General features: G+C 29.0%; 1 protein-coding gene across 1 annotated transcript in view; it reads left to right on the top strand.

Annotated features, from left to right (window-relative positions):
* Positions 1-15281, top strand: part of LOC123302251 (lachesin-like) — a 582311-nt gene extending 567030 nt beyond the window's left edge. Inside the window, exons 6-9 of the mRNA XM_044885108.1 lie at positions 10650-10934; positions 10999-11046; positions 13739-13936; positions 15182-15281. Coding sequence (XP_044741043.1) covers positions 10650-10934; positions 10999-11046; positions 13739-13936; positions 15182-15267 — 617 coding nt within the window. The 3' untranslated portion in view covers positions 15268-15281. The remainder of the gene's footprint in view (positions 1-10649; positions 10935-10998; positions 11047-13738; positions 13937-15181) is intronic.
* The last annotated feature ends 291 nt before the right edge of the window (positions 15282-15572 follow it).

The raw sequence follows: 15572 nt of genomic DNA, 5'->3' as shown, positions 1-15572 counted from the left end.
GCAAATTAATTTTTTTTAAGTGTAAATTGAACTGTCACCATTTGACAGGTCACATATTAATACGTCATCAATAGAGAGCGCCAAAAGGACTGCGTTTAAACATCTCAAAATTATTCTCTATTTTAAATATTTTTTTAACACTTAAGTACAGCATTTCTAAACAGTATTTATATTTTTAACTATGTTATATCGGTGTAAACAATGAATTAAAAACATTAAAAAATACAGGAATTTTCCGTATCAAAAAATATACATCTTTAAAAATACAAAGGCATTCAATAATAATTGAAAATCGAAACTTTTTTTTCGAGTGAGTGATGCCGTGCAATCCAATTTAAAAGATCTGTAAGGGCCTTACATATATAATACTAATTTTGATATCTGCGTAGGTTAGAAACGTGATCACTGCAGTATCAAAATTAAAAATTCAGATAGCCAGGCTAGAATGAAAATGGAAATAATATTTAAGAACGTTGATGATAAAGCATACAATTAAACCACATTGTAAATGGCTCGTTTTTTTTTTACTGAACTTACTAAAATATTAAAATATGCTATGTAATTATTATTATTATAGGCAATGCGTATTTTTTGTTCGAAGATAGAGTAGATAAAGGTTTCTTTTTTACTTCCATATACTGATCAAAATTTCAAATAAAAAAAATGGTTGCGTAACCGATTTTACCCGTCAGCACTCGTGTTCTTAGTATTTTGATCATGCTGTACAGCCAAAATAAATTGGCAGTGCATAGTCGGTGTGGTATTGAAGTCGTGTGAGTGCGACCCCTGTATTGCACACGACTAACTTCCCAGAGCGGAAAAAAACATAAAAAAAGGTCTTGTTTGCCTTCATAGATTATCCTTCGAACATGTACTGCAGCTTATGCTGGAACGATAAATATCTCCATAGATAAATGATGTATTTTGTCCACTTTTCAGATTTTTTTTCCAGTTTTTTCCAATTTTTTTCAGTTTTCTCCAGTTTTTTACCATCAAAAACAGTTCAACTTACAAACAGAGACATCAAATTGAAAAGGTTTGATTCGGATATTAAGGCCTTGAAACCGCGGAAACATGTAAAACTGGAGATTTTCAAAATCAGCCCCATTACATTAACTTCCTCTGGGAAATTAATTATATGAAGATAGCAAATGGTTCAACCACATATATGATTTGAAAAATAAAAGTTATTTAAGTTTTAATAAAGTATAAAACAAATGCTCATATCGGAAGTGCTGACGGGTTAAAAAACAAACGAATGTCGTCAATAACATGTAGATAGTTATTGCGTTAATTTTAGTTAATAATGTACGCGTATATCTTGTTTGTGTGTATGGAAGTTGTGTGGCGATCATATAATATTTTTATGTAACATGTTACCCAAAATATAAAAAAAAAGTGTATAAATAATTAAAACAACACATTTGATGATAAAATTCTGGTAGTGAATAACGTATAAAATTATAGAAGACATAACGTAACGTTAACGTTAACGTTGTAATACAGTGCTGCGTCTAGAAGAACAATCGTTAAAGTTAAAGAACATCGTTATGTTTGAATAAAATATCATATAAAAAAAATACATAAATACAGTCAAACCCATTTATAATGATATCGTTTATAACGACCAATCGGTTTTAACGTCCAATTTACAACGACAAATCGGTTGTAACGATCATCATTGCAATGATTTACATGTTAATGTTATAGAAAATGTCAAATTAAAATTATTGAAAAACACTAATTAATTAAACTTAATGCATTAAAAATTGTGAAAATAAGAAATCGAATTGTACAAATATTATTTTTCAAATGAAAATTATCATAATTATTTATTTAAATTTGTGAGACAATAATATTAAAATTTCAATGTATGTCATAAATACAATCCATACAATTATATATGCATCCATACAATTCTATAATTGAAATAGTGTTTCGTTACCATGGAAACGCCTTCAATAAAACTCACACACGGTGCGAATAGCGAGACAACAGCCTTAAATAAATATACTTCAAATAATTTAACATAAAAACTGCTCCGAACTTTCCAATTTGCCTAAATTGGAAACAAATAATCTAAAAATTTTCCTTTCTGGAAGATTTTTGTTTTGTTTCGATAGTCGGGAGAAACTATACTATTTCTAGATCCTCCTGATCAAATCTGCAGAGATGAGAAATCTACCAGTTTATTTTTTGACAATCCGTCTTTTATTTTTTCGGAGAAGGATGATTTGTAGTGAAGAAGTAATATTATTCCCTAGTCATCCTTCTCTCAGAAGATAATTATCCCAGAGGGATAAGGACCATAATAGGGTATTATCTGGGTATTCTGATTTCGAGTCATAAAAGCACATTTTTCTTTTAAAGTATTAAAATTAAAAATCGTAATTTTTAAACTGTATATAACGTATTTAAACTGTATATAACGTATTAAACTGTATAAAACGTGGACAAGCCCTGCTGTTATGTCATATTGGTATGAGCCATAGACCATCAGTTAGCTCAGTGTAGACAGCTGGGTATAATATATCCATAGATAATAAGTATTTATATTTATTATAATCATATGTCTATGAATATATCTGTCAAGCTTATTTGTGTTATTTCGTATAATGATACCGATATTACGTCATCAAATTAGATCCCCGCGTTTTTGACAGTTTAAAAAAGATTTAAAATTTAAGTTTTTGACAAGAAAGCGTGTGTATTTTTCCGAAATAAATCTTTGGTGGCTGTTTATTAGCAAAATCAACACTTTGTAGTACTTTTTCCAAAATAGTAGAATACCCTATTGTACTGTACTTTAAATGTCATTATAACATATTTTGATTGTATAATGTATAAAAAAATACATATATATGAGTATATGCCAGGCAGGATCAGAAGCAGTTTTTCAACTTTCCGAAACAACTTTTCGACACACATAAGAAAACTTTGAATTGGTTGGAATGTATGTATAATTGTTGCGCGTGGTTTAAGAGGAGTTTAAGCGTAACGATAAAATTAAATGATACTATAAACGCAATTGTATTTTCTCATAATATTATAGCTATAGTTATGCTACCTACGTTTTGTATTTTATTTTACGTTATACGCTATATTTTATTACGTTATGTATATATATATATATATACCTAGTACTACAATTGTAAACCTAGTTGTGTATATATTTATAAACACTCATAATACCGCGTGTTTAATTGAAATGACTGGCAGTGACAATCAATTCACAAACTAAATGGCAAATCGGAAATCTAGACTAATTATTGCACATTTTGTTAAAATATATCCCATTCAGGATCCACAATAAACATATTTTGCTAAATTATAAAATTATTATTAATTAGCTAGACCGGTTTCGATTGCTTTGGCAACCCTTTTCAGTAACATTACTTAAACCTCTTAAGGATGTATGAGCGAGGGCGTGGGGGTAAAAATTTAAAAATAGATATTTTCAATTTTGATGATAAATTTATATTATTACTTGACGATATAAGACGAAAAGTATGAATAAAATTTTTCGATATCTGGCTTAATTTTCAAAATATCGAAAATTGAAAATTTTGTTTAATTATTTAGCTTTCGATATTTCGAAAACCAAGACACATATCGAAAAATTTTATTCTTATTTTTCGTCTACATTCATGAAGTAATAACAAAATTCATCATCAAAGTTGAAAATAAGATAAAAATAATTTCAACCCTTAATCTACCCTGCTCTTACATCCCTTATATATGTTTACTTTCTATTAAAAAGTTTTTTTTTTAATTTGTTTTCATTCATTCCAAATGAAAATTATCAAAAACTTCCAAAATATGTCGTTTTTTGAGATTCCCTCCATAAGCCAATGTATTTTATATCGATTTTTAATGACTTTTTTCTTAAAAATTTGCCCGGTTACTTATGCTGAAATTTTAACCACATATTCTTTGAGTAAAAGACTACGTACAAACAAATTTTGAGCCTTTAAATCAAACATTGTTGTCATGCTCATACATCCTTAAAATTAAAAATAAATTACCAAAATACGATAAATAAAATAAAATAAAATAACTGCAACACCCTAAAACAAATGATAAAAAATTTCCTCTGAAAATTTTGTTATAATATTTTGTTTTCTACTTCCTTTATAAAACTACGATCATTTCACTATTTGAGGCTATCCTTTTTTTGGAGATGGAGATACAGTCCAAAAAGGGAAATTTTTTATGTGATGTATTTGATCAATGAACTATTAAAGATAATTTCTCAAGAATCACAATGTATTTTCGAATATAAATAAAGTGAATGAACAATTTCACATAAAACCGAATTTTGTTGAATATGTGTGAAATAAAGGTAGCTCTTCAGTCTTTTAGCTCTGTCTGAAAGTTGTTGCGACCACATATAACATAAACACTACGTATTGTATATTATAATAATAGATATACTGAAATATAAAGTGAAAATCGGTTATAATGACATTGAACAACATTTCATTCACTTAGAGTACTGCGAAAGAAAATTTTGGAATTTTTATTTCACCATTTTAATTATTTAATTTTTATATCTGTCTTGGAACTATAGAAAGTTTTCTTATTCCGTCTAAGTGTGAAAAATGAAAATTAGGAAAATTAACAAGATTTTCGAGAAATAAAAGCCCAGTACTTGAAGCTACATTGTAACTTAAAACCATTATTATCTGAAAACCCACTTTTCCTTATAATTTTTTTTTAACCAATGAATTAATTAAGTGTATTCTTATTCAAAGACTGTTTAAAATTTGTACATAACAGCCTTAAGATATGATTAAAGGTGGTTCGGATGTCACATGACTAGCCAACTAGTTTATTTTGAGCCCACAAAATTGAAATTCCTTTTATCTTGTGTTTAGGTAAGGATTTTAATTTTGATTTCAGATCTTGTCATCTATTCTCGCATATTTTTTAATTTTAATAAAAGATACATTAAAATTGACATCAGTTTTTATAACCAATGTCGTTATAAAGAGTTTTGACTGTAATGATAATAATATATAAATAAATATAGTACAGTGACGACATTACACATATATAGAAGTACTTCGAAATTCTAAAAGACTACAAACAATATTAGAACATAAGACACAGCACCCACCGTCCTTATTATGTTCAAATCCAACAAGCAACGCCATGTCTGATGTCTGAAACCACCACGTTATTTAAGCAATATCACGCTCATATATGCCATATCCATAGAACATCGGGTGTATCAGTAATTAAATTCAATATCGTAAATTGTCTCATGGTGGATCATATTTTTTGGTTAAATTTTGAATATAGAACATTTTTTATTTAGTATCGAAATTTCTAAATAGTCTAAATGAGAAAAAATATCGAACTTTGCGTCATATTTTTCAAATTTTTTTTACATTTTGACGTCAGGTAAATCTAAAAAGTTTAATTTGTCTCTACTAATTGTAAATTTTATCTAGTTTTATTAAACCTGATATCTAAATATAATTAATTTGAGTAAAATTTATCGAATTTCTTTGTTTGATTTCGAATATCGAATCAAATTTATCCACAACTTTGAAAAAATATATTTTTTGTACTTAATCACGTCATCAAAATCTAAAAAATCTAATTTTTTCGATCACATCCAAATTTTATCCAATTTTAATCAACCAAGTATCAAATTTCACCCAGTTTAGATCATATTTTTCAAATTTTTTGTTGGATTTCGAATATTTACATTGTTTTTGTACATTATGACGTCATGCAAATCTAAACAATTGGATTGTTCTCTACTAAATACAAATTTTATTCAAATTTTATTAAACCTGATATCTAATTACAGTTAATTTGAGTAAAATTTGTTGAACTTCTTTGTTTAGTTTCGAATATCAGAACAAACTTAACCATAACATTGGAAAAATAAATTTTTATACTTAATGACAGCAAATTGTCATAAAAAAATTTCACTTTAATATATTATTATCTCACAAATTTAAATAAATAATTATGATAATTTACATTTGAAAAATAATATTTGTGCAATTTGATTTCTTATTTTAACAATTTTTAATGTATTAAGTTTAATTAATAAGTGTTTTTCAATAATTTTAATTTGACATTTTCTATAACATTAACATTTAAAGAATTGCAAATAAGTTATAACAGCCTCCTTTAACGCCAAAATTTTTTACTGGAAGCGCTGGCATCGTTTTTATTGTCCCTACCATGACTACACACACAACGAATACAAGTTCAAAATTATTTATTAATAAATAATTCACAAGCCAGTATTTAACTTTACTTTTTTCTATCACATCCAAATTTTATCCAGTTTTAATCCACTAAGTGTCTAATTTCAATTTTATATCATATTTATCAAATTTTTTCTTGCAATTAAAATACAGTGCAACCTCGATATAACAAATTGGTAGGGAACAAGAAAGTATTCGTTATATCAAGTAATTCGTTAAACTGAGGCTTGTTATATTGAGGTTAGGTTGGTCTAAAATTTGTTATAAAGAGGTAATTAATTATGTTTCGTGTTATATAAAGGTTTTGGGTTGACAAAATTCGTTAATTAGAGATATTTTTGATAGTTTAAAATTATTGCACTTTTTTTGGATAGTTGAAAATTCGTTATAAAGAGATTGTTCTCAAAAAATGTTCGTAATGTAAAGGTTTATTTTACATTGACTCTTATGGGCAATTCAAAGGGATTACGAAAAATTTGTTAAATCGAGGAATTCGTAATATTGAGATACGTTATATTAAGGTTGCACTGTATTATATAAAATTTGATCATCGTCTTGAAAGATCAATTTTTGGATGTCATCTAAATCCAATAAATTTGATTTTTCTGCATCAAAAATTAATAAACTAAGTATGTAATCTCACTAAATTTGAGTAATAATTTGAGCAATTTACTTAATGAATTGAATTGAAACCATCTTACTGCTACACAGTGTACCTATAAATATATACATGTAATATATATAGTAAAGGGCGTCTGATTTATTGTACGCAAATAATGAAGATGCCACGAACGCTTATCACCTGTGCTTCACACCTCGCACATTTTCATAACACAACAATCATATATACAAAATCCTATAAAGACTCAAACTCACATCCAGTGGCGGATTTAATCGGTTGGCAAAGAAACAAATATTTCAAAGACGTCCTCAACAGATAGATTCCTATGGCACGACATTTTACTATTTCATAGGCTAATTTTAATCGAGAAAAAAATTAATTAATTATTTTTTTTCAATCAGAAATTTTATATAATATATTTTATATTTTGTAAAATAAATCTTAGTAAAAGAGAGATTGATATAAGATAAGATGAGAAAAGAGAGATGAGAATTAAAATTATGATGATAACATAATAAAAATGTATTATTATTATGATGATACATAATAATAAATCAGTTAATTTTATTTGAATTAGATTTAAAAAAAATGATTGAATTATAATTATGTACATAATGGAAATAGAGAATTAAAATTATGTACATAATAAAAATGATTGAATTAAAATTATGTACATAATGGAAATATATGGCACGCCGTTTTACTATTTAATATGAATTAAGATTATGTACATAATAAAAATGATTGAATTAAAATTATGTACATAATAAAAATGATTGAATTAAAATTATGTACATAATGAAAATGATTATTATTATGATGATAACATAATAATAATGTATTATTATTACGATTTTTTTTTTTCGGACATTAAATAGTAAAATGGCGTGCCATAGATTCCACGGCACTCTCTTTACTTTAGATTACTCTTTATGGCGTTTAACAAAAAAGGTATGTTCCGAAGTGTTAAAAATAGTTTAAATATAACGTGTCTACCTGTTTAGAATCTAAACAGAAAATAGTTTACCGTTGTTAAAAGGATTACAAGAGGAATTTATATTTACTATATACATATGTCAATGATAAGGTTTGGGGGTGGGGATAACTTTGTTTGGTTATTCATTCATCTCTGAATTAATTCGAGTGTTACTTTGAATTGAATGAATAAAAGTAATTTTTTGCTAGTGATTTTAATAATGGCAAAGACCATTGCTTTTCTGGAGTGCTAACAGAGTATAAAGAGTAATCGGTGCCCACAAGTGCCTTCAAGACATTCTTCCATTCTTTTTTGTAAAAAAATTTATTTTATTGAAGTAACAGAGAGTGAATCGGTAAAACAACGTGACGTTATCACATTAGATCGTTTCGAAATTTGAAACCACTCCTTTTTTCTTATTTTTCCTGTTCACACATGGCGCTTATGTACTAAAATTTAACAATAGTTTTATTTCCCATTCACAGATAGCGCTGACATACTGTTTTCAAAAGTAAATTTTATACTTTGAAAATTATGTTCACAATAGGAATTATATACAATCTGGGCCGTTTTTCTTAGATCCGCCACTGATCGCTACACAATATACCCATACTCTTATCCTATACCCATCCTGCTTAACATACAAGTTGAAGTTAGTACCAAACCGACACCAACAACCTACTCGAAACAATGTACTTTATTAAAGACGACCACAAGATACTTGTCATATCGGTTGCTCTGGCTGTTCTTGTTTTCTTGTGATCTTTTGACTTTTAACCGAAGCTTTGTACCTGAATATATTTATTTATTTATTTAATTGAAGAGAAGGAATTGAAGAAAATCCATGTTTTCAAAATAATACATATTCACAGCTGGTACCTACATCTAAGACATCTAACACTAGCATGCACTAAACAAATTTTCTCTTAGGAATGTAGGCTAAAATATCTATACCATCTATTGGGGAAAAAAGGTCTCACAGCCACAAAATTTTTTATCGAGTAGTTTTCGAGCTACGACTAATCAAAGCTATACATATATTAAAGTTAAGTATATGACTATCGACTTAATAATGATACATCTAACACACCAACTGACAAGGAAACACAGCATAATACAACAACCGTGGCTCGAAAATTACTCGATAAACAATTTTGGCGGTTTGAAAAAGTTTCACAGAAAGCCAATTTCCAATCTAATCGTACGTTGTCCTTTGATAATAAAAAAATATGACTTTTCCACGAATATTGAGTATAATCCAGAAGTGAATTGTACAAACGGCAAAGTTGTTCAATTTATCAATGTGCTGTGACCATGTGCTGTTTACAGATTTACTACACTTTACGAACTCCGATAGAAATATCTTAAGGTATTTGGATGACTTAGACCACAATAATATTTATAAGACTGCCATATGTTTTAAGATGATGACACATTGACTATGCACACACACACACACACACACACACAAACTAACACCCCCCTCCCCATGCCATGATGATGATAAAAGAGAATGTACGTTATAAACTTGTTTAAATAAATATTTACAAGGATCAAACTCCCTAATCCAAACCTCGAATTCAGCCACAATTCATTTCAACACCAAAATATGAATATTATAAACTGTGTACAAAATATTTTCGAATAAGATACATCTCACGAGTGGCTATACTTGTAACTAACTAATGAAAAATGTAATAAAATCTAAGAAGTCACTTTTAACCTACTTCACATCAAGGAACACAATAATTTACTCTAATCCCCTAATACCCTAACCACGACTGCCAGGATATACGATCGATAATCCTTATCTTGCAATACTAAAAGTTGTCGCCCTGTTAGCTCAGTTGGTTAAGGTGTAACCAATTCCAGCCAAGGTGTGCTTAGGGTAGCGGGATCGATTCCTGCCGTCGCAACAAAATTAATTTAATTAATAGTTGTGATGGGCTGGTGTAGTGCATGGTATATGCATGAAGGAGTTGCACTCAGCCTCTGAAAATGAGGAGCTCATAAATGAAGTTATCAGCGGAAAGGTGATAAAACACATATATGGTATCACAATGGGCTCTATAACCTAATTGTGTCCTTCGTGGACAGCCAATATAACCAAACCTAACCTAATACTAAAAGTAATCTCAACAATGAAAGCTTTATTGCACTTTTTAGTGTGATTTTATTTATTTTTTTCAAACTTAATTATTTTTAAGGATGTAAGAGTACCAAAGCAAGTTGAAATAAAACTTGATTTTTTTGATATGAAATTGAACAAAGTTTAGTAATTTTCAAAATATCGAAAATTGAAATTTTTTTTCAGTTCAATTGAAGTTACTCGTAGAAAGCTGATTTTTAGTAAAAGAGTCACCACATTTGCTTCCACTGATATTTCACTGCGAAAGAAAATTATTCCAATCATTCAATAAAAAACTAGTTTTACCCTAAAATCCTATTACCCTATAAGAATTTCCCCCTGATTTATTATTTCAGAAAGATCAGGTTGGGACGCTTTAACCAAATCCTTCGAAGCTCCAGTCTGTCTTTTTGATGATTTTTATTATAAGAATCATCAAATTAGCTCCAAATTACATTTTAATCTGAAACATAATTTATTCCATTTTTCTATAAGAAATCAATACCACGAAAAAATTGACGAACTTCGCTCCTGTTCGAAATTCAATTTTTTTTTTTTCGATTAAGTAGAGACTACAAATTAATTTTTCTTGAATTATTGAATTACAACAATTATTTTAAACGAATTTAAAACTTCCAAAATTTTATTGCTGACAGAATAACATGAGAGATATATATGTTATGTTTATTTCAGTTTCACCGATGATCTGGGTACCAAATCAATTAGTTGGAGCCCCAGCTGGTACTGATGTCGCTATCGATTGCCATACTGAGGCATATCCACGAGCAATCAGCTATTGGGTTTACGATAATGTCATGATTCTACCAACAAAGAAATATGGAACAGAAATTACTGAAAATAGCTATCGAACACACATGAAATTAATTGTACGTAACATTCAGGCTGGTGATTTTGGTAACTATCGATGTGTGTCGAAAAATTCACTTGGTGAAACAGAAGGATCGATTCGACTTTATGGTAATAACATTATTTATATAAAAAAACGATTTGGAGATTTGGTAATTTGAATTTTTTTTTGCAGAAATTCCAATGCCATCTACACCACCAAGACTCACGGATAAAAAAGACGGTAAAGTATATTATTATTTTTGAAAAAATTTATTAAGGCTACTTCTAGAACAAATTATACAATTTTTAAATCAATAGATTAAACTACAAGCTTTTGGAGAGCTTATATCTGACTTATAACTTTCATCTAGTGAGGAATTATAGACCTAGACGCTAGACAATTGATTTCCATGTATTTTTCATATATGCAAGTAACGGAACTAAAATGCTGTAAACATTGCTTATATAACTCTCAATGATTGATTGAAATGTATACAAGTTTTATAACTAGAATGCTATAAACATTGCCTATAATGTATTACATTAGAAAATTTTTAACATACACAGTGTAACAAAAATCCTAAAACACCTTGAAGACTTTCGTATAACGCCTTTTGCTTTCAAAAGCCGCTTACTAACCGAGAATTTGTCTAAGAGATTGAAAAAACTTTTCAGTAATTTCTTTTTGTGGGGACGTCAGACGACCAGAGTAGTGTTGCCACCTCGACATATTTGAACAGAAGACTCCAGACTTCGTATAGCTTCTCCCGACTTCTAATATCAAGCTAAACCCTCCAGAGCTCAGTAAATAAAGATATTTTTCTTATTATTTGGTTTTTATTCAGGTTAATTGGATAGTTCTGAGCAGCTTTTATCCCTATATATTATAAACGCAAAAACTACTGAATGGATTTGAATGAAACTGTACAATAATATAAGCCATACATCAGAATAACACATAAGCTATAATTTATAAAGATATTATTATTTTAAACAAAAAGTTAAATTTGGTTTATGACATTTCACTCCATCTATGAGAATCATTTTGAAATTTCTGTAAAATTGTAAACGATATACAATTAATGGCCACCTGTTCTGATACACTCAATGTATCAAGACTATGTAGCATTTAAAAAAAATGAAATCTATACATATATTTTACCTGTGTAAATCAATCCCCACCTCTATTTCGAGTATTATGGAAGGGGGATAAGTGAGAGTAAGAAAAGTGGAGGCTATAATGCGCTGATATCTTTACTTATCAAATTTCACTATCTCTCACGTTTTTGAAACTTCGAGGTGACAACCCAGGATCAGGACCTTCCAGAATGGTTTTGCAAAAAATTTCGGACAGTTCTTTCTTCTGCAAACTGATTTCGATAACAAGTACTTATGCTTCACGCTAAAACATGTTGAAGCTTCATAAGTACATACTTTATTTTAGCATACTGTGTGTGTAAAAGTTTAATTCTATTATCCAATTGGAATAATTTTAGTTTTTATGTTTGAAAAAACCGCAGTAAATTAGAAACACATGAATGATAATTCAATAATTTAGGACAATTGTCTCTAACAATGTTTTTTTGACTCTGAACAATCAGACAACAAAATGACAATTTGCAAAATAAAATAATACCTTTCATGTTTTAAAATATTAAATAGTTTTCAAAGTCGAATCGATTCTAACTTAACTTTGTTACATTTGGTGACATCTAATAATGATACAACTAAACGAAACTACCCCACAACACAACACAAGTCAAAACTTTTCACTTAAATTTTAGTACTCTAATGAAAATTATTTCAAGATTAGTTTTCCATCGTTACTTTCAAATCATTTTCTACATACATAGATAACTATGATGTATTTATAACAATTCGTTTGTCTTTTGATCAGGATCGGCTTCTAGAATATTCGAATCGATTTCGGAGACTGATAATGCCTATTATTCAAAGCAAATTAAAACAATTGGTTATTAGTGTATTTTCTTTAAATTCTGAAGAGAGCAATTTCTTAACGTAGAACTTAAGGTAAAACCTTCAACAAAATTATTTAAGCTCTTATTACAGTTTCTATAAGTTTCTTCGGTAATAGGTTTCTATATACCATAATTATTTTTTTAGTCTATTTTTAACATATTTGTGTAAAAAAATTGCTTATGTATTGATAAAATACAATATAATAGCCCATTTGAAGCTGAATGACTCACTGACACACTGACTCATCTATAGAAATTCTAAGAGACTTCTAGGCATGCTAGAAAGGTGCAGTATTCGGCATTAAACGGGAAATTGCTTGAAATCTAAGAGAAAAATCGAAAAACTGTTATCATTAAAACCCCCTCTTCCGGAAATGGGAAAAACCACCTCAAAATAACGAGTTTTAGTTCTATACATGCTAGAAAATGGGTAAGTTCGAAAAAAAGGTAAAAGACCCCAAAAACTACCCTTTATCTTCTTTAAAACCTTTTTTTCTATGATGCGGGGTCATGACCGAATGTGGGCCTCAGGGGTCAATGGGAAACCCCAATTGTGAGAAAAGCTAGTAAAATTTCAACTATATACAATCCGGAAACTTAACGAAAAACATGTCATTTACAGTTTTTTCGTAAAGATAACGAAAATTTTCAAATCTCCGAAACAAATTTGTTATAAATCTTGGTCTTCAGATTGAAAGAATTTCGAAAATCGTAAGCACCTTGAATTCAAAAAGCTTCACCATTGACTCGAAAGCTTTGTTCGGATAATCGAGTATTCAACTATTTTCTCTATTATGTAAATTTGATTTTTAATACTTCTACCAGTTTGAAAGAAAAAACCTTGGGATAGTGAAAATCCTTACTCGCCACTGGTCATTTTATTACATTTTATTTACACGATTTATACTAAATTCAAATTTGCTGTGTTATAATGTTTTAATTATATAATTTTAGGAATACAATCGACAAAAAATATGCTCTCGGAAGATATGTTGCCAGCAACATCCTCAAGTGGAACGAATATTGCAGGATCTGGTTCAAATGGTAATCAAAATACAATGATTAGTAGCAGTGGATCTGTCGATTCTGGATCAAATTCATTAGATACACAAATTGATATATATCCAAATCAAATTGACGAGAGTAATTCTGGTAAAATTCATTGTTTTTATATTGAAATGGCTGCCCATAGACTACGCTACATTCTTGTCATCTATCATTGAGTCTTAATTTCATCCTATTTTTATAGACCGAGGCACACTTTAAAAAGTCGAGTGACAATATTGGACTCATTATACAGTTTTTACTCATGCGTGAGTCAATTTTACGGAATTGTAGCAATAGGGATAACTTGACATGGTATTGATCGACCTGGGAAATCTGAAAAACCTAGATAATGAAATAATTATAATGGGTTTTAACCTCGGTTTCTCTGAAATATGCCTTAACAGAGACCACCCACATCATTATTTGTTAATCTTTATTTATTTAACTATATTCGTATATATACAATTACATTTTATGATGTGGGTGGAATCGGTTACTTCGTTCTAATCCAAGCGACGACAATGTAATCAATTCTGCACCTCCATTAATTATAATTGTTCACACTGCCGCTGCCTGGACTACAACCCGCAACCTCCCAGTCAGCAGCCAAACGGTCAAAGACTAGCGTCTTAGACGGCTCGACCACTGAGTCGCGAAAAAACCTAGGTATGTGAAACCTTAAAATTGAGGACATATTAGTTAATAGTCTGGGAATATCAAATATCAATCAGGGAAAATGGTGAACAAATAGTATGAGTGTCTGGAATTAAATTCTGAAAACATGATTCTTCATCGATATCTCAGAATATATATATTTTGCACCAATTTTAACTACAAAATCTCCATTTTTTTGTTCCATTTTCCTTGAGGAATGTTATTTATTAGAATATGACGTAAATAGAAAATTTTTTTATTTTTCGAAAAGAAAATTTCAAATTATAACACCTTAAAAACAGCTAGAAAATATTTTTGCTATAGTCATGGAAATGTCAGGGAATTTCATAAGAACAATTCGATCGCCACTTTGTCAATATATATTGGACATGGGTGTACCAACGGGGACGTAAGTCATGGAAGTTGCCCCCCTTGCATGTGGACTTGATTTAGCTGACTAAGAATGCGCTCGTTTATGACAAAATACTGTCAAATTTATGATATTTTAGGCCAAAAATTGGGTCAAATGAGGGAGGAATTTTTTCCTCTGTGTTGGTTTTTGGACAGTTTCTAGATAATTTACTTTTCGGGCGTATTTTCGATAATTTAGGTTTTAACCTTGCTGTATTTTATGGGCAGTCTAAAAATAATCCAAGTTCAATATTTTTAAACTTTAAAAATCTTTTTTTCGAACAGGTACATCGACAACAATTCGAAGATACTCCAAAGTGGTAATAATGTTTACATCAACAATTGTATGTTTTGTCTCGTCAATTAATTAAGAAAGAATCCTGTGCCAAAAATTAAAAAAAAAAAAAAATTAATAATTAAAAAGTATTTAGTTAATTAAATCAATATACAAAAAAAAAATCAGAAAACCAAAAAAAATATATATATTAAAATCGCTTTTTGGTTGTATTTGCTGAAATAAGAAAGTCTGGTTAATGTAATAAAAAAAAAATCTTCCTAAACCACACACAATTTATTTAACCAGATCGATTATTTTTTGAAATTGTTTAGACAAAATATTATAAATATTCATAATATTTAATCAATAATTTTCAACAACCACCATTTTAGCTTCATC

This window comes from Chrysoperla carnea, chromosome X, assembly GCF_905475395.1.
Source record: "Chrysoperla carnea chromosome X, inChrCarn1.1, whole genome shotgun sequence".
Lineage (NCBI taxonomy): Eukaryota > Metazoa > Arthropoda > Insecta > Neuroptera > Chrysopidae > Chrysoperla > Chrysoperla carnea.
The sequence above is the reverse complement of the archived record's forward strand: the minus strand, read 5'-3'. Positions and strand labels throughout refer to the sequence as shown.